This window comes from Tigriopus californicus, chromosome 1, assembly GCF_007210705.1.
Source record: "Tigriopus californicus strain San Diego chromosome 1, Tcal_SD_v2.1, whole genome shotgun sequence".
NCBI classification, from domain to species: Eukaryota; Metazoa; Arthropoda; class Copepoda; order Harpacticoida; family Harpacticidae; genus Tigriopus; species Tigriopus californicus.
In genome coordinates this window covers 14,717,197-14,739,407 of record NC_081440.1, presented here as the reverse complement: position 1 = coordinate 14,739,407, position 22,211 = coordinate 14,717,197, and the positions used below count along the sequence as shown (strand labels likewise).

The following is a 22,211-nucleotide window of genomic DNA, read 5'->3' as shown; positions in this document are numbered from 1 at the left end:
TTCAGATATCTTGATCCGCACTGGATCAAGTTCGAATGACCGTCAGGACGGTTTGAAGAAGGGCATACCCCAGACCTTTGAGGCGTGAAGCATCGGTAAGTAGGGAGGTCGGGAGGGTGGATCAAAGTGAGCCAAGACTGGACCATTGGATTGGTCAGAATTTCCTCAGCGCTCGAAATGCCTCTTCATGCTCTGAAAGCCACTGAAATGACATCTCTTTCTTCAAGAGATTGCGAAGTGGCTGTGAGGCATGGGCCAAATCCGGAACGAAATGTCCTAATTGATTGGCCAGACCTAAAAATGACCGAAGGTCTGTCAGGTTGGTGGGGGCTGGAAATTTGGAGATTGTGGCCACCTTGGATGGATCCGGACTGACACCATCCCGACTAATGATATAGCCAGCGAATTTGACAGACGATCCAACTTGGGCCTTAGCTTTGGAGAGGGTGATACTGTGGTCTGCACAGCGTTGAAGAACGGCCTTGGTTTTTTGAATAAGATCATCTTTGGATTCTCCACAGATAAGGATGTCATCGACAATTTTTCGGACACCAACCAGGCCGGAGAGGGCTCGATCTCCTCTGGCACAGAATTCGTCTCCAGACGCGTTTAATCCCAATTGGGGCTCGACAATAACGGAAGCGCCCAAAAGGGGTGAGGAATGTTGTGAGGTGCCGTGATTCCTTGTCGAGTTCGACCTGCCAATAGCCTTTGACGGCGTCAAAAACCACAAACCATTTGGATGAGGGTGGAATGGATGTGATGATGTCTTTGGCCGTTGAAAATGGATGAATAGGCCTCTTCACATATTTGTTGAGGCCTGTGAAATCCACAACAAGTCTTACGGAACCATTGGGCTTGGGAATAACTAGGCTTGGGCTGACCCAAAGAGAAGGCTCGGGAGCCTCTTCCATGACACCAGAGGAAGTCATTGACTTCAGTTCTTCCTTTGTCATCTCTTGGTAAGCAAAGGGAATGTTGCGAGCCACGTTCACATGAGTAGGCGTGATAGGAATGTCGTCTCGGAGATGGATGACCATGGGGTCGCCTTTCATGGGCTTAAGCACTTGGGAACAATCAAAAACTGATTGGAATTTTTCCATAAGCATATTGATGGCACCTTCGATTTCTTTCCCACAGGGCTCCGAGGTGGTCGATCGAATTTGGACGGCCGAACCGTCAGATGGGTCGAGATCATTAGAATGAGCATCCTCGGGAAGTAACGGAAAGGTGTTGGGCAGCATGCCAAGCTCGATCATCCCATGCCAAGAGAGTAAAAATTGGTTATGGAGATCTGGGGTCACGTAAGTAGTCACGGACGCCTTGTACTTTCCCAGACGACTAATGATCAGATCAACAGCACCGTAACATCGCATTTTCGAATTGTTTGCAGCTCGAATGGAACATGATCTCAAGGTGTCAATCACGATGCCATAAGTCCGGGCAAGATCAGCTGAGATCAATGACTCTGTTGCACCCGTGTCTGGCAAGATGTCCATTGTAAAAGGTGTGCCACTTGGAGGAAGAACATGGACAACGATGGTCGGGGTGGGACGAGCCTTGAACATGTTGACGCGGATGATGGAGGAAGTGATGGGATTCGTGTTCTGGGATAGACGATCCCGGGATTTAGATCTTCCACGCCAGATTTTACCGCCTTGACAAACAGACGCAAAGTGACCTGGTTTTTGGCACTTGCTGCATGTCTTGTTTAGAGCTGGACAATGCTCTCGGGAGTTTCCTCCACGGTGAGTGGTATTTCCACATCCTATGCATTTGCCTTGGAGAATATTAGAGATGGATCAATCACCCTCCTTGGAAGGTTTGGATTTAAATTGAGATTTTGATCGTTTGTAGGAGGATGTGGCTGCAATCATGGTTGGGGTTAGATCATTTGAAATTGATCTTTCCGCGGCCGTTGCAGACTCCCATGCCATTGCAGTTCGGTGGAGAAGATCACGAGAGGGGTCGGATTGACGAAGGAATTCTTCACGAAGTCGGCGGTCAGAAATCCCAGTGACCAATCGGAGAATATAGAGGTCGTCCTCTTCGATCGTGTCCAATTCAGCTTCCTGGCCCTCCAATTGTAAACGAAGATACCAGTCACTGAATTTTTCTCCAGGCTGCTGATCACACCGAAAGAAATTGTATCGGCGTGTTAGAAGCGGTATGTGTTGGACGAAAATTTCCCGTAACTCGGAAATACATCCCTGGCTCCCCAGGATCGGAGTGTCATCCTTGGTTTTGGTGGAAAGCATCTGCTGGAGTTTGAGTTCGAGGCAGGAATGGAGATAGCCTCGCTGTTCCGCAAGAGGGAAAGTGTCCATGTGGTTGGACGAGTAGAACAAGGTGAAACCTGTGTTCCATGAACGGAACTCTGCCAAAGTGCACGAAGATGAAAGTTTCTCCGGTTTTAGGGCAAGGTTGATCTTGGAGATGTTCTGGTGGTTCGAGCTTGACGAATCTGGTCGACTTGGCCGTGCCTGAGCACGAACAGAGGCGGAAGTTTTGAGAATGCGTTCCCGGAGCTTGGAAACATCCTTAGAGAATTTCGTGACATGAGAATCCTCTTTGGTGAAGGACTCACCATCCAAATGTCCGCTTGATGATGCCAGTACCTCTTCCAGAGTGTTCAGGGAGTCCTCGACTTTGGCAAAGAGGCCGTTAATCCTCTCTACCATGGAGATATCCCAATCAGATGCGTCCAACGAATCCACATCGGAAAGGAAGGAGTCGCAAGCGATGAAATGCCGTGAGAAGACGCTCCTCCTTGAGATCAGTGATTGTTTAGCCGAGTCCATGATATAACGTACGATGAGTCGTGAGTGGTGGAATAATTGAACCACGGGTAAGATTCGTGAAGGATGTGCGGAGCCTCAGGACGGTTGGGGCACAAACGAATCCGGGGAAGGACGTGTTCCAAAAGAATGGAAGAGATTGAGATGGAAGTGGGGCGAAAGTCCTTAAAACTGCTGCGCCATGTTGAGATATCAAAAAGGTACGTTTATTCAAGATGGAGTCGGGAAGAGAAGTGGTAGAACGGGTATTGGAAAAAGGGAACTAGAAATACCAGTATTGGCATAGAGGGAGGGAGTGAGTTGATAGATAAGAGAAAGGATAGATGGCGTTACATAAGACTTATCACTAAGTAACTTGTAAAGTGGATCATTTCAAAGTAATTTTGCCAAAAGCTTATGTAGCTGACCAAGAAAATTCGACTTTATGTATTGCTTATTACATAGCTTTGACCATGTCTCCTTAAGGCTCCTTGAGGTTTGGGCTCAAATTTGGCCAATGTCATTTATTCAACCAGATCTTGTGGTCGTATGAAGTGCTTATTTGGAATTAGATACACGGTTTAGAAGATACAAAATTTTGGCTTCCGTTTGCAATCCACATCTCTAGAAGTTCTTTAAACTGAAACTTTAACTGTTTTCTTTATTTTTCCACTTGTTCTTTTTCATACAACCTAATTCTAAGGCCTCTTATTTGGAGAATAAGAAATAAAAAGAGCACCAAGAAGTCAATACAGTATTGATTGAAACACGCATGAAAATCCAGCTTTCAATTGAATTCAAACAGGGAAAAAAGTAAATAATTTCAGATAAGCAAATGAAAAGCAATCAAACCAGAAAGAGAAGAATGTAAATTCAAAGTAGACTCATATATGCAACTTCTAAGTTCACGTTGAATGTTTACCACATCCTGCAATCGTAATCAAGGAAAAAGGAAATGAATTATTTGTAAGTTGAGTATTATCATTGTGTGTGTGAATCTAAGGCACTCGTATACAGACAACTTAACGGTGAACTTTGTAAAAAAAAACGTAAGATATGCCTTTGGCTAATTTTCAATGCAAACTAACACATGTGTTCTTGGGAGGAGATGGTCAAATTGAAGCAATTCACAACATATCATAACAGAAAATAGCAAAATGAAGAATACGAATATTTGATTCAATCTTTTATCCTTGAGGTGTTTAGGACATAGAAATATCCAAAAAAAATATCACTTCAAAATTAAATCGCTTAAATTTAACTTGAACATGACTTAAACCCTTCAATTTCCTCCAAAACACGTTTTTGTCCTAAAATGGCTAGAATAGTGAAAAATTAATGTAACCACAAAAAATCAATGAATAGGATACGATCGCAGCCTCAGTTTTTTTGTTTTTTTGTACCCCTTTGCGCCCAAGCGCCATCTTTCGGATATGTAGGGATGTGTCAAACGTAAAAATGCAACCGCTTTTTCAACCAGCAATTGAACTTCTGTCTCAAAGCGAGCTTAAAGTTTTACCTTTTTATCGCTTCTATCTCTATCCCTTGTTTTTTTTGTGTGTAGCAGCTCCGCTTATTTCGGCGCTATTGTTATTGACTCATGCCATAGCCAAAACCTCGACACATCCCTACGTAAGTCAAAAGGGGGCGCTCAAGGGCAAAGGGGTAAACAAAGACCCCCGTGAGCATGTCCTATTATCCTTCCAATCCATGGCTATGAATCTTGTGCAAACGGAACTTGGAAATGCCTTTGACGCAACCTCTTAAAAGGCGCTCTATGTGTCTTTCAATTTTCGTTCCGAAGCTCATTCATTTTCGCTACAATAAGCGAAAGGAGAATCCATACAGCCAACGTTAAAACAAAGAATTGGATGGGTTGTCAACAGGAACCCATAGGAAATACTAATTTCTTCTTGATATAAGTGCCAAAAATGTTAAACAGACCTTCAGTAGCATTGTAAGACCAGCTATACTGCACATTGAAGTTTCAATTTTCTTGCCAAGCGACTCAAAACAAAATAATTTTAATGCCTTTAAAATTGCAAGATATATCTAACCGATAAAGTTCGACGGACAGGGCTTCAAGTTATTATTTAGATTAGTACATGGTCCCGTGGAGTGCTATCTTAGGAATTGATAATGACTCCGACCACTTTAACTAACAACCCAGTTAGCCAAATCATTATGATGTTTCCTCGCGGCTGAAATCTCAATTATGCTCCTAAGTTTAGGGAATATTCTAATATTTTCACTCGCGGATGACAAATTGGAAAAGATTTCCATCAATTAAAGAAATGTTTCTGCTCGTTCCCAAATCAAAGCCGAAAAATTCAATTAAAAAGCCAACGAAGTAGTTAACAAATGCCATGATGCAAGCCTTTCAATCTGTTTATGCCCCAAAGACAGACCATTTGCGATGCAATATTTCATAATGGGCAATATCTACTGACTCATACTTGTTGGTAGATATGTAATTGCATGAAAGCTAATGAATAAAGGAATTTTAGAACTCCTTCGAGACACATTCCTAAGGTCAATTCGAATGAATAAGCCACGAAACAATCGAAATACAAAAAGAAGTTTCTCAACTAAGATCTCTTGTACACTTTCGTCTCCAAAAGGAAAGGTCATCTGTATCACCCGCGTTGTCGACCAATTGAAAAAAAGTTATTTTGCGTATGTCTACGTATATCATGTCAGACAAAAAATGTGTGCGTACCACATTCTCCATCCGGACTTGTAAGTGGGTGATATCTGATTGAATGAGCCCAACTTTCATTTGCTTATCGAGAGAATGGCCGAAGCGGTTTCGCCGGTTCGTTTATGCCACTTGTCTTTGGTGAGGCACACGTTTCGATCTGTACTACGAACGTACGCAAATTGACCGAGCATTACGATCTTATTGGCATGGGACTCGTAATTTTGTGGTCAACTCGAAAAAGTGCTTTTCGCTCATAGACCTTACCCACACATAAGGATGGCAATAGGTTCAAAGAGTACAAGAAATGACGGTGAAAGTGCATCTTACTTCGATCCAGTGGTGCAGCTTCGTAAATGCATCATAAAACGAATCAATGTCGCTTAAGACCTCTCTAATAAATTGTCTTCATGCAATTAAATTCAAGCGAGACCACGCTTGTTGTGACTTTAATGGAGAAACGGTCAAATCTGGGCGAGTTTTTGATGGTAGCTTAGTTGTTTGAGAGTCTGATGATGATTATGCGTCTAAGAAACGTCTATTCGTATGTTGGATATACTTTCAGTTTTGAGGGCCTCTTTGGTAAAGATTGACTGACGTCAGGCGGAGAACTGGATTGATTTTGGCGGAAGGATGGGAGGGCCCATAGTTCGGGAAAGATATGCAGGCCGTATCAGTAGTGGTCGATATAACCATATTTCTAGGAAAGAAATTGACATGAGACTTTCGTAATTCGGTCATTGAGCTGGGGCGTATTGCCCGTCCACCCTCTCTTTCGTTATATCTTACTCAAAAAGAAGAGAGGTGTGCAAACGACGAGGGCCGCAAGGCCACTCAAGGTGTGGTGAGTAGAGTGGTTAACATCGTAATGATTTTGTATTTATCATACAACGTTATTTAAAGGGGACTGGAACTAAGCCAGCAGCAGCTCTAATCATCTATCATCTTTGTCAAGACCAGAGCGTCTATGCACTGTCTGAGGCGACTCCAACCACTCGCTTTATTTCTGTCATTGACATTGTCATTCTAGTCAACACAGAGAAGAGTAAAAATCGACTTTGATGTGTTTTTTACATGAGCTGAATCGGTAGCTTTGAACAAGTGCTACTCAAGCCGATTGAAAAATCAGCTACCATACCCTATCAGCCATTCAATTGTCCCCCATGATCTCTAAAAACGAGTCCGCCTGGCTAGCTCTCATCGCAATCTCTAAGCCTTGCTTCTTCTATGGTCAACAATGTGATACTGCCATTGTTTCTTTTCTTAGGTTGAAAAATGACGCATCTGCGGTCGAAATACATTTATTAGCTTTTTTAGATTTATTAGCATCTCGACACAGGTGCCAAAAATACGTCAATATTCAAGGGACCATAGGCTCATCTGTTTATGTTTGAGTAAAGCTGAGCGGTGATCTTCCACTTTAAGAAGAATAAAATTGAGTTGTGAATTAAATTTCCGGTGTCGAGATTGCTTACTTTTTACAATATCTTTAGTCAATCTATTCGATTAACGTCTTTGGTCGTTCTGAGATAAACGCATCATTATCTAAATTGCACATGAAGGGCTTAAGCTAGAAAGGAAGCTCCAGATAGTTGGATTTACTAATATTAACCATCCGGGAGTGTTTCGTTGCCTAACTCAGCGCCAAAATGTGGCAAAATTTTCCTTGATCCGGTCTTCCTTGAACCAGCCCCTGATCCAATGATTGCACTGCAGTTTGAGTTCAAGCTCTTAAATGCTTGGCAATTGAGTAGTTGGATTCCGAAAACGAATCCTTGGAAGATTTGAGTTGTTGCAGGCCAGACATTACTGAGGCTAAAGGGGACTTTGTCAAAGGTCACATAGACAAAAGTACCGAGCTAATCTGCGTTGCGATTCAATGAGATCCAGATTAAAGTTCTAAGCTATAATCACATTCAGGCAGTTTTTCCCTTCCTTTTTAGGACCAGATTACCGTTTATTAAAAAAGAAATGATACAAAAAACTTGTACAGAAATCAGACGGTTATTGATAAAAAGATGCAAGGTGGATAAATGGAAGAAGATGAAAACCAGATAAGCGATACTTCCACTTTGGTTACAAAGGAGAGAGGAAAGAACCTCGACTTTAAAGTTAAGGCACGTTCCAAAAAAGTTGTCTGGCTACCCAATTTGGAAATGTTACCAGAACTCCAGTCCGAATCTTTGTTTCAACGACCGAACGACTCGTGTCATCATTTTAGGGCTTGATTATGGCCTTGATTGGAAGAGCAAGTTTCAGTTGCAAAAGCAGAGGATAGACATGCCCTTGTCAGTCTCAACTCTTGGTTGGTTTCGATGACCAAAATGTTCGTGTCAAAAGGATCCGCCCCCTTAACTGTAAGATACCACATCACAGATACTACATCTTGTAAATATCCTAATCAATATGGCCATTCCGACCCCTAGTGTATAACAAGGATTTCGTAATAACGAAAAAAGCACGTTTCTCGGTTTGGAATCGACAATTGTTGCCTTCTTGTCATACCCTAATCACAGAGTAACGAACGCCTCCTGAGGCCAGGGGTCCTGTTTCAGACAGACAGTGCGGGCCTAGATGCTCCCGAGCCCCGGGGAAACGTTATCAAATGGGGCTGCGGTCATTTCTTTCACAAACCCGAACCAATTACAATAAAATGGTGCATTCTACAACTATTAAGAAGTTTATTAGCACGTAGCATTAGGAATGAAAGAATAAAGATGTTGCCACTCGGCGCAACTCAGGGGCATGGAGCATCGGTCAGGAATACGAAAGAAAAGGATACTGAGAAATCAAATAAATCACAAATATTAGCCACAGGGAACGAAGTTAGACGTAATAGCGATCCGTGTCACACAGAGTCACACTTAGTCTTGTTAGGATCGTATGAGATCAAGCATCGTCTGTTTAAAAACTGGATTCTTTCCTCTTGTCCTGATCTACCGACTTCTAGAGATGTGGACTGCGAATGAAATCAGATTTGGCACTGCTGCTAACGAGTTACAGAGAGCTTAAATTTACTCAGAAAACCATTGGCAGACATTCGAGTGGGCGAGAACAAGTGGCCAGTGAGGTGTTTATTGGCAGACCACGTACGTATAGCTCCTCTTTCTTCTCTTCTTTATATTTTTTTAAAGTTTGAAAATCTCTTTTTCTCCTCCGAGGAATGTATAATCATCTATTTTACCTTCTCTTTTCTTACAAATAAATATATTCTCTTTTCCTTGAAAAGGAAAGGGATCGTATCTTAACCTTTTTTAAAAAACCTATGTTCTTATGACAAATCCTGGTTCAATTATTTGTTTCACATTACTAATTTGTAGGACGCCGTCATCTCTATGAGAAAAAAGGCAGATGGAATAGAAAGCAACTCTAGAGCCAATGGAGTCTGATAATGAAATTTTAGGATTAAAACTGACTTGGCGTCACTATTCTATAATAAAAACAACCACTGAAGAGCACTTTTTAAAGCGATAATTGTTGGAAATCTATTTTCTGAATTAACGCTGGTTATTTTTGTTACCTCGCCATGATTGTAATATTGAGGGATTCGGGAAAACTTTGTTCAATAAGTTTATTCACAACGTGAACTCGAATTGTAAGCTATTCTTGTAACACTCAAGAACTCAACACCAACAATGAAGTTGTAACCCTAGGTTTTCATGAGTTCAAAACGTGATATCGCATGTCTTAAAGAGACATTGTGACAAGATCCAGCTCTCGTATAAAAAGAAGCTTGGGCTAGGCTCTCTTGCCCTTGTCAAATTTATCAGCATCGTTATTTCGACTTTCTCCAATTGGTCCATTAGTCAATCCAATGCCCGCCTCTGGTTCATCTGGTCCCCACCACTGATTCATCCAATCTCGGTGGCTGGTCTATCTGATCCCCACCACCGGTCAGTTTGATACCAGCCTCTGGTACCCACCACTAGTAAATCCAATCCTCTCCATTAGTGAATCCGATTCCGGCTGCTGCTAGCCAATCCCATGCCCACTCATGGAGTACTGACGTACTCTATGGCCCACCTCATGTCAACCTCCCTTTTGCTTGTTGATACCTTCAGCACCGCCGGTTGAAGCTACACACCCCGTATTCCGATCCAAATACGGACAGTTTCAAAATAGGTGAAAATCGCAAGTGCCCACTCGATTCAAAATTCCTGTCTCTAATTTGTCGGAGGAAGACCTAATTAGGTTGTTTATAAGATATTTAGGATTTTTTAATGATCAAATGTTTTTGGTAGTCTCCCTGATTAATTTCGCAGCACGATCCAGTATTTTTTGACACCCCGATCTGTCGGATGAGTGCTACCTACTGTCGTGAAGCAAGCACGGTAAACGTTATTCTCCACCGATTAGTGGGCGGTGCTACTTTTTTTAAACTTACCCTAACCTAATCAAACCTAACCTAACCCAACCTAACCTAACAGAATATTTATCACCCTTAAAGTCTATCTAAACCTTATAACATTTTGGCATAAATTTAAAAATGCGCACCGCCAACTAATCGGTGGAGAATAACGTTTATCAGCAAGCACCGACAGGGCACGTAGTCCGGTCCTTAACTTGCCCAAGTAGACACTTGGCCCAACTTGGGTTTGTAGTTTATACCATAGATAACTTCATATATAGATCGATCAAGGGCGCTGCGATCGCATGTTTTCGTCTCAGCTGTCGCTAGTGGAAAAAAAATAATAAAAAACTAGTCTCACATTTGATGAAGATCACATTTGAAAAGTGACATTGATTTTTATGAATACAGCATTATAACTAAGTATCCATTTTAGGAATGTCAGCGCATTTGGTCGCCAATTTTGACGAAACTAGGTCATTTATTTTGTGAGAGATAAATGAGCTTTGTAGGGAGTTAATGGATGTAGTATGCTCATGAAACTTGAACTGAAAATACAACAACGACTTTGAATAATTGTAATTTTTCATATACATTTTTCTAATATGTCGTTAAGCATGTTTGAAGTGGTGCATCAAATTCCTCAACATTACATGTGCATTCCCCAATATGCCAGTAATGTATGGACATATTCTTCATGCAAAACCGAGGCCCTCGCCATCCGGTCCAACAGTGTTAGAAACCTAACCTTTCCGGAGGGATTGTCAGGCCCCAAGTTGTCCTTTCCGCTCAAGAACTTTAAAAAAACTTACTGTCCTTGGCCCGACATCCCTTCGGAGTATTGGCAGTCACATACCTTTGTCCTTCTCCCAACCAAATGCCATCAGCGACGGGAGTTGACAAAGGATCTGCTCAATCTGGCCCATCCTCTTCTCTGCAATAACCAAGATTTTCATCACCTACCTCTAACAAGATGTAACTGTACTGTGGGAGGCTCCTGGCCTCTTCATTTCTTTCATGTACGCGTACGCTGAGCCAATTACAGTCATCTTGATTGTGATATCACGTACAATTCAACTATCTTTACATCCTAATCATTTTATTCTTTTACCAATCTTATGTATGAAAATACATTCCCTTCTGTATATTTTACGCATTGGTAAGAGCGAGAGTCGCAATAAAGATATATATTGTAATATTTTNTGAGCCAATTACAGTCATCTTGATTGTGATATCACGTACAATTCACATATCTTTACATCCTAATCATTTTATTCTTTTACCAATCTTATGTATGACAATACATTCCCTTTTGTATATTTTACGCATTGGCAGGAGCGAGAGTCGCTATAAAGATATATATTATAATATTTTAATGAAACATGGTTCCTCTAGATTAGATGACATCAAAAAGCATCTTCAAAGGTCTAGGGATCATAGCTGAAGAGTACTTACAGTAATACCATATTAAACACTGTGCATTAGCAGAGAAATCTTTATCATGGCTTTTGCAACATTGGGGATGGTTGGAAGATCGGGACAGACCTGGAAAAGAAAGGGTGCTCAAAGTAACTCTTTCAAAATAAAAACGAATAAGTGGGGACTACAATGGTCAAACCAATAGTGTTTTTCAAGCCAAGACGAGACGAACTCTAACAGAGCCGTCCTTGGCTAGGATGTGCTCTGTGAATTAATTGGCCAACTATGCCCCAATTAAGTTTCTTACCAATCGTCCCAAAACCTGTGCCCAATTTCTTAAACCAAAGCAGCGAATCTCAAAGATTAAAAAAAAAAAGAATGTGAGACGAATTGACAAGGATTTTGAGTGTGCACTACGGAGTTGAAATGAGTTTCTATTTATCAATCATGGCAGTACCGCACTTACAACTATCGTCGACCGGTTTCAGCGATAATCGTGCTTCTATGCTCTCGATTCAAAATAGAAACCAGAACTGGATAGATGTTCAACGATTGTCTCAATTGGATTTTCAGTGCGTCATTTCAGGTCACCTCTCACGTAGTTTCCAGTTCATATCAAACTAATCTGTTATTTAGTTGATATACTGGATAGCTTTCATTCTTCTTGCAGTACCACCGCCTCATCGTACATTTGTGTTCGAGTAAAAGTCGACTGCCAAACCTCCGTGAAGTACGATCGGGTACGCTCAAAATTTTGCCGTTCCTTTTGTACTCCATAGAGTAAATGAGGCTTCAACCGGTATTGGTGGGTTAAAAGTCGGCGTTGTCGCAACCTATCGGGACTTAATCTGCTCCAAAACCCGTCTTCTCCCAAATTGCTTGACACATTGTTGTGGCTAGGGTGATCCTTTGTTCGTATTAAAGTCAAGATTCGGCCCGAGCTTTGGGGAATCATCATGACAATGACGAATAGCTCGAAATCATGATTTGCATTGAAATTATTAGGGATGTTTTGCAATACGCAGATCTTGCACGGCTCTTAATGATTCAGCTTTCCCATTGTGGACTTGCTTTTGATTATACAAGGCTTTTGTGGGCTATTCCTATCAACTTGTTGAAGATGCTATCTCACTTGCTTGGTTTTTTGTTTGCACCAGTTATGATATGATAAAACAGTGCAGTCTTTGTTGAACTTAAACCACTTGGAAACGGCCAAACGCATTTTAAACAATCGAACTCATTTTAACCTCTGATTAGAAGCACGAGGCCCAAAGCCGACCCATGGCTATTTCCAAAGCTCAGAATGTTTTTTTGCTCTCGAAGAGTAATTGCGAATGGTCGATTCGATTCATCTCTCGAGTTGATCAGGTTCATTTTGCAGATCCTGGGTGGATGCAAAAATGCACTCAGTCCAATGTTGGCCATGTTATTGTGTACATTACAAGCTTCGAGCACACGTATTCACGCTTACCTGTTCGTTTTTCGAAAGTACAGTACTTGATTGCTTGGTACTTCCAAGCTTGATCAGCATCTGGCCTCCATAAGGTGGAATGCAATCTTGTTACTACTGGACAATCTTGAGAAGTACATTTGTAAAGGAGTTCTGAGGGGCGTAATTTGCCGTATGACTCGGTTTACTTTTTCTCCAGTAAATAAGAAAAGTCTAGATTTTTGTATGATTTGTTGATTGGTTTCTTCATTTGCTGGCTCTCCTCGATTTTGTTTGGGCATTGATTTAGAAGAAAAGGGGATCTCATCAAAAGAAAAATAATAATTGAGCTTTGGCAACAGAATACATAATAAAGGCCAAAAAAGGACGAGACGGCAATCATCAAGGTCGGGATTTGAGCCGCCAACGATTTCAAGAGGGCAATCATAAAGGTCGATCAGAAGTAAGTCTTGATTTGAACGGATTACCAAATATCAACGCGTGCTTAAGTGAGAAAATTCAGGGTGACTAAAATGGGAGGGAATTGTCTCCTTCGCGCGTGAGGTGGTCAGGCAGCCGTCAAAGTCATACAACTGAAAGTGCTCTTTCAGTTTGCATTTTTTACTCAATCTTGATGCACCTCAGAATGGATGGTCATTATTTTCTAAATCGGCATGATTCGAGGTTGCATTTGACAGTTCTTTATGCGGCGTCATGGCAAAGTACAAAAAACTTTCCGTCGAATTGTTTGATTTCACAAACATGAATCAAACTAACTTTACATAGCAATGGAATGGCAAAGTCGTACCTTTCAGAAATATCATTTGATGAAACCCTTAAAAAGCACGTGAAAGCTTTTTTGAAAGTATTTTCATTATAGCAATCGATTAAGCCTAGAACTTGAACTGGTATTTAAAGTAATTGGCATTGACAATTTATGAAATACAACTTCGAAGCGTGATTTTAAAAACTTAAAAAATCATAATCAGGGAGGACGTTCATTTTAATGCCAGTCAGCTTAATAGCAGATTATGAAATTGACGAAATTGTTGTATGATACGTATTATTTTCAAAAAGAAGAATCTGAGTCTTATAATCAATCCCTTAAATATTGTAAAAGGTTTCAAGAAAAGCATATCTTGTTTGATTATCAAGATCATTCTTTTGTTCGCTCCATTTAGAGGAATGTATCTGTTCACATCACTTACGACGGTCCACCAAATAAACATTTTACTGTGATAATGGCTCATTTCAAGAGAGCATATCTTTTCCTAACGAGTTGTGACGATTTCATATTTTTCTCTCTTCTGATATACCCACAACGAATGTACTGCAAGATCTTTTAACTGGCCTTGAATTGGTTTCGCAGTCTGACGTACATTTGGATAATGCAAAGTACATTTCATTGAAAGACCGTTCGTTAGAAGCAATTATTTCTGGTCTACAAAATGCCTCTTACTGCTTCAGAGGTAAGATGAGGTCTGAAACTGACAGCATCGGGAGATGTTTTGTGAAGAGTGGTGAGTTTTGGATAACTTCAACTTAGCTGATGAAAATGAAAGGGAACATGCCATTTCTTTGGACAAATGGTCTCAGTCAATAGCAATAGCAATGTTCTGTCGTGTCTCCCCAACTCCTATAAAACGATTTAATTGAAATTGCCCAAAAGTATTGATGGACACTCATTGCTCAAAAGGTGGATTTATTTTGCCACGTGATATATGCCTTCTAAATAATTAAAATCGACGAATCAACCAATTGGAGCAATTCTCGAATCTGAATCACCCTATTAATCGCCGGAGGAAAGAACAGAAAAATTTGCTCTTTTAATGAACCGAGAGAGCTGTTCACCGAAGTCAAAACTGAGTGCCCGAAAACCAGAAAATTGAAACCGTATTGAGTGCACGTCAAATGATTGGTGATTGAAACTGACACACGGAAGAATGTATGTATGTATTGGGCTCAGTTATGGTTTGTAAATTACAATAGAGTGGAGGTAAATATATGGATGAGAAAAGTGAGACCCAATAAAGCCCTTAAGCCATAGGGCTTGTTCTCAAGGGGATGTAGTGTATGATAAAGAAGGCAACAGATTTAGAACTTGAAGTATTTGGTTTTATATGAGAATGGAAAAAATGGCTCATCAAGTTGCAACATTAATACCCAAATATAAGCCACAAATGAGCGACAAAAGGGGCATTACTAGTGCCAGCTAGTTCATTTGACAAGCTCTTGGAAACTTTGACGGCTTCTTTCATCTTGAACAAAGCTCCTGCACTATGCAAACTTTTGCCAAAATATTTTTGATGGTTCTACTGGTTAGGTGAAAACATGTTAAGATTTTGATGTGACTTACAAAGATGGCACCCTAAAATTGAACATCCTAAAGGAAAGATGCTCAAAGGTCCTTTCAGGGTCACATTCTTCTCTTTTGTTGTGAATCATTTAGACCGATTGTGGATTTCCATAGGACGCATGGCACTCCTGAAAAAAATATTCTCCAACATAACCCAAATGATCTTCGTTAACAGCTATCTTAACCTTAGCCTTTTTAATGCCAAATTAAACTTGTACCAGACGGTAGACACTCTCTCAAGTACGTATAAGCTCGGAATTACGAAATATAAAATTTGAATTGAAAGTTTTGTCAAAAATGATTTAACATGTGCAACCAACAGGTTATTTTTGGATACCACTTTAGATCGAAAACGATAACCGCCCAATCGTACATTCAGGGGTGCCTTGGACCGGCAAATTCAAATTATTTATTGGATCTTACATTTTAGGACCTTTTTAGCCGTGTTGTCAAGAGGGTCCTTATCTGCGCCCATCTTAACTTGATCCTTGTTGGGGGACCTTGTTATTCACTTGTGCAACATTATCAGATGAGAAAAATAAATTTTCAGCCAAAAGCTTTTAGCATTTTTGTTTTGGGACTAGAATTTTCACCGGCTCTTCTATCCGCTACAATTATTGTATGTTTGTATGATGATTGTAATACCGGGTATAATTGATATTAAAGATCATGATTCGTCTAATTGTTACCACTTATACCTTATACAACATTTGGTCTAACAACGAATTCGTATATCAACTTCAACTTCCTGTTTTCTAATTGGGAAAGTCGGCAAAAAAGAGAGCAACATTTGAGCGAAACCTCTCGGGTTTGATTCAACCTAAACCAAAAATCATTTTTTGCCTTTTTCCAATTGTAACACTTTTTTCTGAATTATCACTACTTGTTTTTGCCTTTAGACATCTTTTTCTGCCCATTTTTGCAACCTTTTTCACATGTACTCAACTTGTTTTGCATTTTTTTTTCAACTCAGGAGAAATTATTTCAGCAAAAGAGTGAGCTGTTTTTTAGGTCTAATTATTAACCATGAGAAGTAACGAAGTTTTAGAAAAGTTGGAGTGCGGTATCCTGATTTTGGGCGTTTTGTGGAAGAATGCATTCGACAAAGTTGCATAATGATACAATTGAATCTTATCAAAAGTATAATTTTTGGGATATTTTTTCATACTTAACACTTGGCACAATATTAATACTGATGGTTTTTTACAGTTAACGGATTTGGTATTTTTTATTTTAGCTTACAAATAAATCAACTTCGCTTACCTTTGTTGGGTCCAATGAAACATAAAGCTTTTGGTCCAGGTATAATTTCCTAGATAATTGTTTGGCCCTTCAAAATTAAAACATATTTCATAAATCTTGATTTTCCCACTTTAAGATAGAATATTGTTGTTTTACTTAATATTCTTTTCAACCTTTACGATATTGATGCCTGGATAAAAGTGAAAAATAGTTAATATATTCAGGTTTGCCTTTCCATCATGTCATTTTTCATGCCGGAGAAAAGCGTGGGAAAGATTATTGGGCCAAATCAGCGATTTGCAATTAACAAAAAACTTTCGTTGATTATTGGACAAAATTAAGGGATCAATGAACTTTGACACTGCCGCTCTAAAATTCTCCCTTGGTTTGGTTTCCTCAAATCCCCCAGTCCATGCTATTACCTCCTTCGTATTTTGCAAGTTGTATCGCCCTCCTTCTAGCCAAACACTCATAAAAATCCAAGGAATTTCGCCCTGTAGTCCATTTTATCACTAATAATTACACGATGCACCCAGTATAAAGCGCTGGCCTGTCCGTCCGGCGAATGTAATTCCAACACGGAAACAAGTTTGTTTCATAGCTTTGAACCTTGTAACAAGTATTGCCGGGATGCAGCAATCATTCCCAGAGTGGTGAACAAGGATAAAGAAGGCACACCGCAAGTTGGGTTTCCCATTGGCCGCCGCCAATTTTGCCTAGCATGCGTCGCTCATCAACGCAAGTTTAGACTTTCGAGGGCCCATTCCATCACTAGTCTGATTAAATAGATCCAGAGAGTCAGTAAACCAGTCATTTCCGTCTTGAGCGCATATTAGCAAACATTGTCTCCGTCTCCGTCTTCTCCTACTCTTTCTCTTTCGTCAGCGGATTTTCTTCAAAGCTTGACCACGATGAAAGTGTCACGGATCTGTGTCATGCTTACGACTTTCAACTTGATTTCAATCCTCACCTACCGATCAGCATTCTCGAAAACAGTGACCGCCTCATTTCTGCCGGAGGATCATATTCCACGGGAAAGGGTGTCGCGGTCCCTATACTTTGGATTAGGAGATCCCATCAAGGCCTTGAATTTCATTTTCAGTGCCAAGACCTCCGCATTCTTACTCTCCCTGTTCTTAACGGCGGTAAGTGTCGCCATGGATGAATTATGCAAAGTGAGTGAAGCCATTTGCACATTGTTGTGACGTCAGGGGGCAAGGTCGTAGAAACCGTTTTCGGATGAGTGGTTCAATTTGACATGCCCCAAATATCACCAGGCAACCATAGGAATTCTCGGTTGAAAAATACTTTATCCTGTATAAGGTTCGTTAACCCCCATACTTACTTTAATAGTCATACATATGTTCAACGTGCTTTTATTGCCATTCTTACATTTTGGTACGCATACTGTAAATTGTAAATTAGTCTGCAGAACATTAGCCACTGTTGGAGTCATAAAATGGTGATAAAGTGACAAGACAATCTTTTGTTTAAGAGGAGAAATCCAGAATATCCAAACTTGTTTGCTCCTTGCACGATTCTAGATCATTAGCTGATTTGGACTAGAATTGGCATTCCTTTAAGCAATTGTCATCTTACGTTTTAAGCACAGTCAAGTCCTCACCTCAGTTCCGGCATGGAGTTATCTATGTCTACCAAAAGATTTTGTTCGTCACTCAATAATCTTGCGCTGAACAATTCAAAATCTAAGAATTCGAGGTAAGTGAATAATTGGTAACTGACCATTTACTGGCCAAATATCGCAACATGACAAATAAGGGTAGATAGAGTTTCATTCTTGGGACAGCGAAAACGAGAAACGCCGAGAAAAAAAAACTGTTTTTTGAAATACCCTTCTGACTGCTTTTAGGGAAGAAATCCCTGGAAGTTCATGATGAAAGGTTTATCGTTTCTATCAATCTTTGTATTCATATACCTTTTCATTTAAGTCCTGTAATTTATGTATGATCCACTAACAAGTTAGAGTTGGCTGGCTAGCCCTTGAATATTTGGTAGATCTGGAATTTTGGTCAGAGCTTTGAAATCTGACTGAAAATCTGCTAAATCGGTGCCGACATTTTTCTTTCGAACATTAGAGAGCAATAAATTAAACGATGAAGGATCTCGAGAGAGGCGAGAAGAGGGCTTACTGGAATGTGAACGGGGATGCTAGGGTCTAGAATTGACATTTCAAGTGAGTTATGGCGGCCAATATTTACAATTAACTTTAAAACTTCAGTTGGGACAGAGGTCATGGATGCTTTTGAAAACAGGATCGAAGACCTTTTCATACCTTCTTTGACTATAGGGTAGTCGAGCCTTTCAAATCTCTTCCAAAATGAGAGCTCTTTCATTCCGGTAATGTTCGTAGTAAATTTTTTGGGGGGTGTTCTACGTTCTACGATGCGGCTGTATTAAGTGGAGCCCAAATGGGGGAAGCATATTCAAAATGTGGCTGAACGATCGATTTCTACAGAGTTAGGATCGTGATACTATCTCTAATCTTAAACGTCCGATATATCCAACCACACTTTTGAAAAGCTTTGCCTACTTATCAGGTGGGTAAGTTCATCAAACTTTCCATTACCTTGGAGGTCTATACCTTAATCCTTAATGGACGAAACCACCTCAATATCTGTACCTCCACTATCTAAAAGTGGAGTCTTTAATGGCGTCTACCAAAGGTCATTTAATGGTATTTCATTTCATTTCATTCACTACACTCACTTATCCAAAGGTATATTTACCTACTATACCTGACCAGGGTTCTTAACCATTTTTATATTAATTTTATATTGAACCTGCTATCCTTAAGAGGCAGATTCATGCCATGTCCATGCTTGCTCCTGATAGGTAGACCTTGAAAAAGAAATCTAGTTGCCATTTTGTTATTTGGGAAAAAATGAGAAAAAGTTGGAAAACATGCAAAAAAGTTTAAAGAATGAAAAATAGTAACTGCGAAAAGTCGAGAAAGAAAGGACAAAAAATATTGAAAATGAACGAAAAAAGGCGATGAATTACAAAAACGATGCTGCCATTGCCGAAAGGTCATTGGTAGTCCTGTTTATTGCCTTTTTCTGTTGTCAAATTCTAAGAAAGTATGTATTGGTGATCTATTGAGCTTCGTTATTTATCTTCTTTATTAAAATGCTTGACATTAGGACACTCTTACACTAATTCTGACGTTATGGTGCAGTATACAATTGATTCTTTGCGCGAGTCTAGTGCTATTGTTTGGGGCACTTTTGCTCACTTAATAGTTATATTTGTGTCCTATATGATCCACAACTGAATAAACTCCTTGTTCCCTGAAATCATCTTTCTCTTTGTTACGCATCATCGCAGGAAGAAAAGAAAAAAAGGTAAAAAAATGAAAATAGACAAGAATATTTTTTCGAGCCCCAAAATATGTAAAAAAAAAAAATTGGAAAAAAGACTTGGTATGACTCTAATCATCATCAATGCAAAAGAACACACGTTGGTTATGGTTTTTGAGGATGTGTTTGCTGAATATTTGTGTTTTCATTGCTAAGTTGTGTTTTTCATTGCTAAATATATAAAAAGTGCACTTTTTGTATAAAAAACCTCTTTGAAATCATCTCAGATTTATAGGTATCAAGTCCCTTAAATACAATGAATAATTCAAAAATAGTACAAAACCAGTACCAAAACATAGTCGAACAATATTCATAGTATTCATAGTAAAACACTGACATAAAAGTTTATATTTAGCAGATCTATGCTTAGTAATAACACTAAAAAACTTGCATTTACATGTATTTGACATTTTTCGTATTCAAATTTGACTGTCTTTGCAGTAACTGTATTCTACGTTCTAAAGACTTTTTCCAACGTTAATGAAAAGAAATCGAACGATAAGATCGAATTTGATAGAACTTTCAATTATTAATTTAACAATTTACTGACATCACAATTGTAAAATATTTACTTGAAGTAAGTTTTAAATGATATCATAAAGTACTTTTAGCTTTTTTGTACCCCTTAGAAAAGTTTTTTCTTCATTTCGACCTCAAACCTTATTTGGAACAACATCATCATGCAATGAATGATGAGCTATGCTTAAGGGCTAAAATCATTCACAGATAAACACAGACATTGAAATTGAATAATGAACTGAAATGCGTTTCTATAACTCACTCTATTTGAAAACATGTTTGAATGGATGATTCGACCAATTCATAAACGAGACAAAAACAAATTATAACATTTTCTAAAACTCTGATTTGAGCTCTTCAAATAGATCTATTTTTTTATATTTGGGGTGCTAGGGATCGTAGGGGTGAACCTCGCCCGGCCAGTGAAGAAGCTAGCCATCATATCGTTCTTATATTGTTCCGATATGCAATGTTCTAGTCTGTATCAGATTGGTTCTCCGTCTGTGGGTGTGGTTAGCGTCTAAAAGTTTCCTTGAGAAAGGTCGGGGAGGAGAATCGAACCGGGCTAGGAAACTGCGCTAACCCTGAGGTGTGGAAAATTGTTATTTGCATCAAATAAGGGTACATGTGAAATTGGATGCAATTTGTCTCATGGCAATGTATAATGTCTATACATCATATTATATTTTTATAGTTTTTTTTCAACCCCATGACATGACCAAGAGTCGCAATAAAGATTGCTATCATAAAAAACAATGGTTGAAAAAATAACTGGACAGTTCTTGCTAAACAAAGTTGAAAAATGGCACTTACATTTAAAGGTATCTCCTATTCAATTGAATAGCTTGTCCTTGTTTTTGTTAATTCATTTTGACAATACTCATTTGTCTGATCTGATGGAAGAATTCCTTCGTTTCAGAATGTAGCCATTATCATTGCATGGACACTTCTCCACTACTCCTATTGGGATCCCAAGAAAACCAACTCGACCAATAAGGTGCGATGGTTGCGGCAAATCGACTTCTTCACCAACCCTGATACCGCCATGGAAAACATTATGATCACATGGGTGAACGTACGTCCTATAATTTTCGCAAAAAGTGCTTCCAGTGATCACTCAGCCCACCCAAATATCATTATTGCAGGCTCTTAGTTTGACCGTGTTTTGGATTCTACCCACTCTTCTATGGACCGGCCAACCTTTAGCTGTAGATGGAGGTGTTCAAGACGGTCAATCTGGTGGGGACTCTCGAATCAGTCCCTTGGTAATCACCCAAGGAGACCCTGACAATGACTTGATGGATCGAGTGTTGTGTCCTAATTGTGTGCTCACTCACATCCTGATTAGTGTGCTAGTCGTAAGAATGCATAACTATTGTTTGAAGGACCCATGGATCGCTTGTGTCTGATACTTATTCTTGTTCACCTCTTTCAGCTTATCACAAGATTCTCCACATGGTCGTGGTTACCTTATTTGAGGCCATTTTTTGTCAGAGAGACGGAAGATAGTGGAATGTCTGGACGAAAGAGTTCAACAACGGATGCGATCACCAATCAAGTTTGGAGTAACTTGACGCGACCAATGAATCATTAGGCTATTTATGTTGAAAGGCTCTGCAATCGGTATTGGGTCAAAACGGCTAGCTTTTTTACACTAATTATTGAATGTTTTTGCAAGTGTGAATACTCGAGTGACACTAGTTCTAGAATCCTTTTTAATTCGATAAATCTAAATGATACAAAACACTTTCCGTGAGGTGGAAAAATAATTTGTCATGGGGTCTTTTAGGGATAATACATAATTCGTCGAAATAATTAAAAAGGATGGGCCCACTACAATCCTACAGTATACTACATGAACAACTGCTGGAAAATACTACATAAACTTGGCCAAGGTGAAGAAAAGTCAACTATTCAGTTTTGTTCACCTGATCTTGGGTAAAATTCCATGGACCATCGACAAAAAAAGGTTGCAATACGTAGGAACGTCAGGCAGTGAGGAACAGTCAAGGACTTCGTCATGATTTGATAAAAAATTGAAAATGG

At 39.6% G+C, this 22,211-nt stretch overlaps 2 protein-coding genes and 1 long non-coding RNA gene across 3 annotated transcripts in view; 1 reads left to right on the top strand and 2 right to left on the bottom strand.

Moving 5' to 3' along the window:
* Nucleotides 1-154: 154 nt before the first annotated feature.
* Nucleotides 155-1,568, bottom strand: LOC131887678 (uncharacterized). The gene is made up of 2 exons (XM_059236363.1): nt 846-1,568; nt 155-709 (listed from the first exon to the last, which is right to left on the bottom strand). Exons 1-2 carry the CDS (start codon nt 1,566-1,568, stop codon nt 155-157), a joined length of 1,278 nt encoding a protein of 425 aa, XP_059092346.1.
* Nucleotides 1,569-11,097: 9,529 nt separating this feature from the next.
* Nucleotides 11,098-22,211, bottom strand: part of LOC131883923 (uncharacterized) — a 31,624-nt gene continuing 20,510 nt past the window's right edge. Inside the window, exons 2-3 of the long non-coding RNA XR_009373663.1 lie at nt 15,028-15,155; nt 11,098-11,368 (exon numbers count right to left, since the gene is read on the bottom strand). This is a non-coding gene — a long non-coding RNA (uncharacterized LOC131883923). The remainder of the gene's footprint in view (nt 11,369-15,027; nt 15,156-22,211) is intronic.
* LOC131883915 (uncharacterized) lies at nt 16,826-22,064 on the top strand. Its single transcript, XM_059231524.1, has 4 exons — nt 16,826-17,414; nt 21,085-21,240; nt 21,311-21,523; nt 21,601-22,064. Exons 1-4 carry the CDS (start codon nt 17,181-17,183, stop codon nt 21,757-21,759), a joined length of 762 nt encoding a protein of 253 aa, XP_059087507.1. The 5' UTR covers nt 16,826-17,180; the 3' UTR covers nt 21,760-22,064.

Bases quoted from the DNA above. Each gene is read 5' to 3' on its own strand.
- LOC131887678 (XM_059236363.1), bottom strand. From the start codon at position 1,568: ATGTTCAAGGCTCGTCCCACCCCGACCATCGTTGTCCATGTTCTTCCT. The intron at 710-845 runs GTAAGACTTGTT...ACGCCGTCAAAG, and splicing joins TTCCCAAGCCCAATGGTTCC to GCTATTGGCAGGTCGAACTC.
- LOC131883915 (XM_059231524.1), top strand. From the start codon at position 17,181: ATGAAAGTGTCACGGATCTGTGTCATGCTTACGACTTTCAACTTGATT. The intron at 17,415-21,084 runs GTAAGTGTCGCC...CCTTCGTTTCAG, and splicing joins TCTCCCTGTTCTTAACGGCG to AATGTAGCCATTATCATTGC. The intron at 21,241-21,310 runs GTACGTCCTATA...TCATTATTGCAG, and splicing joins TTATGATCACATGGGTGAAC to GCTCTTAGTTTGACCGTGTT.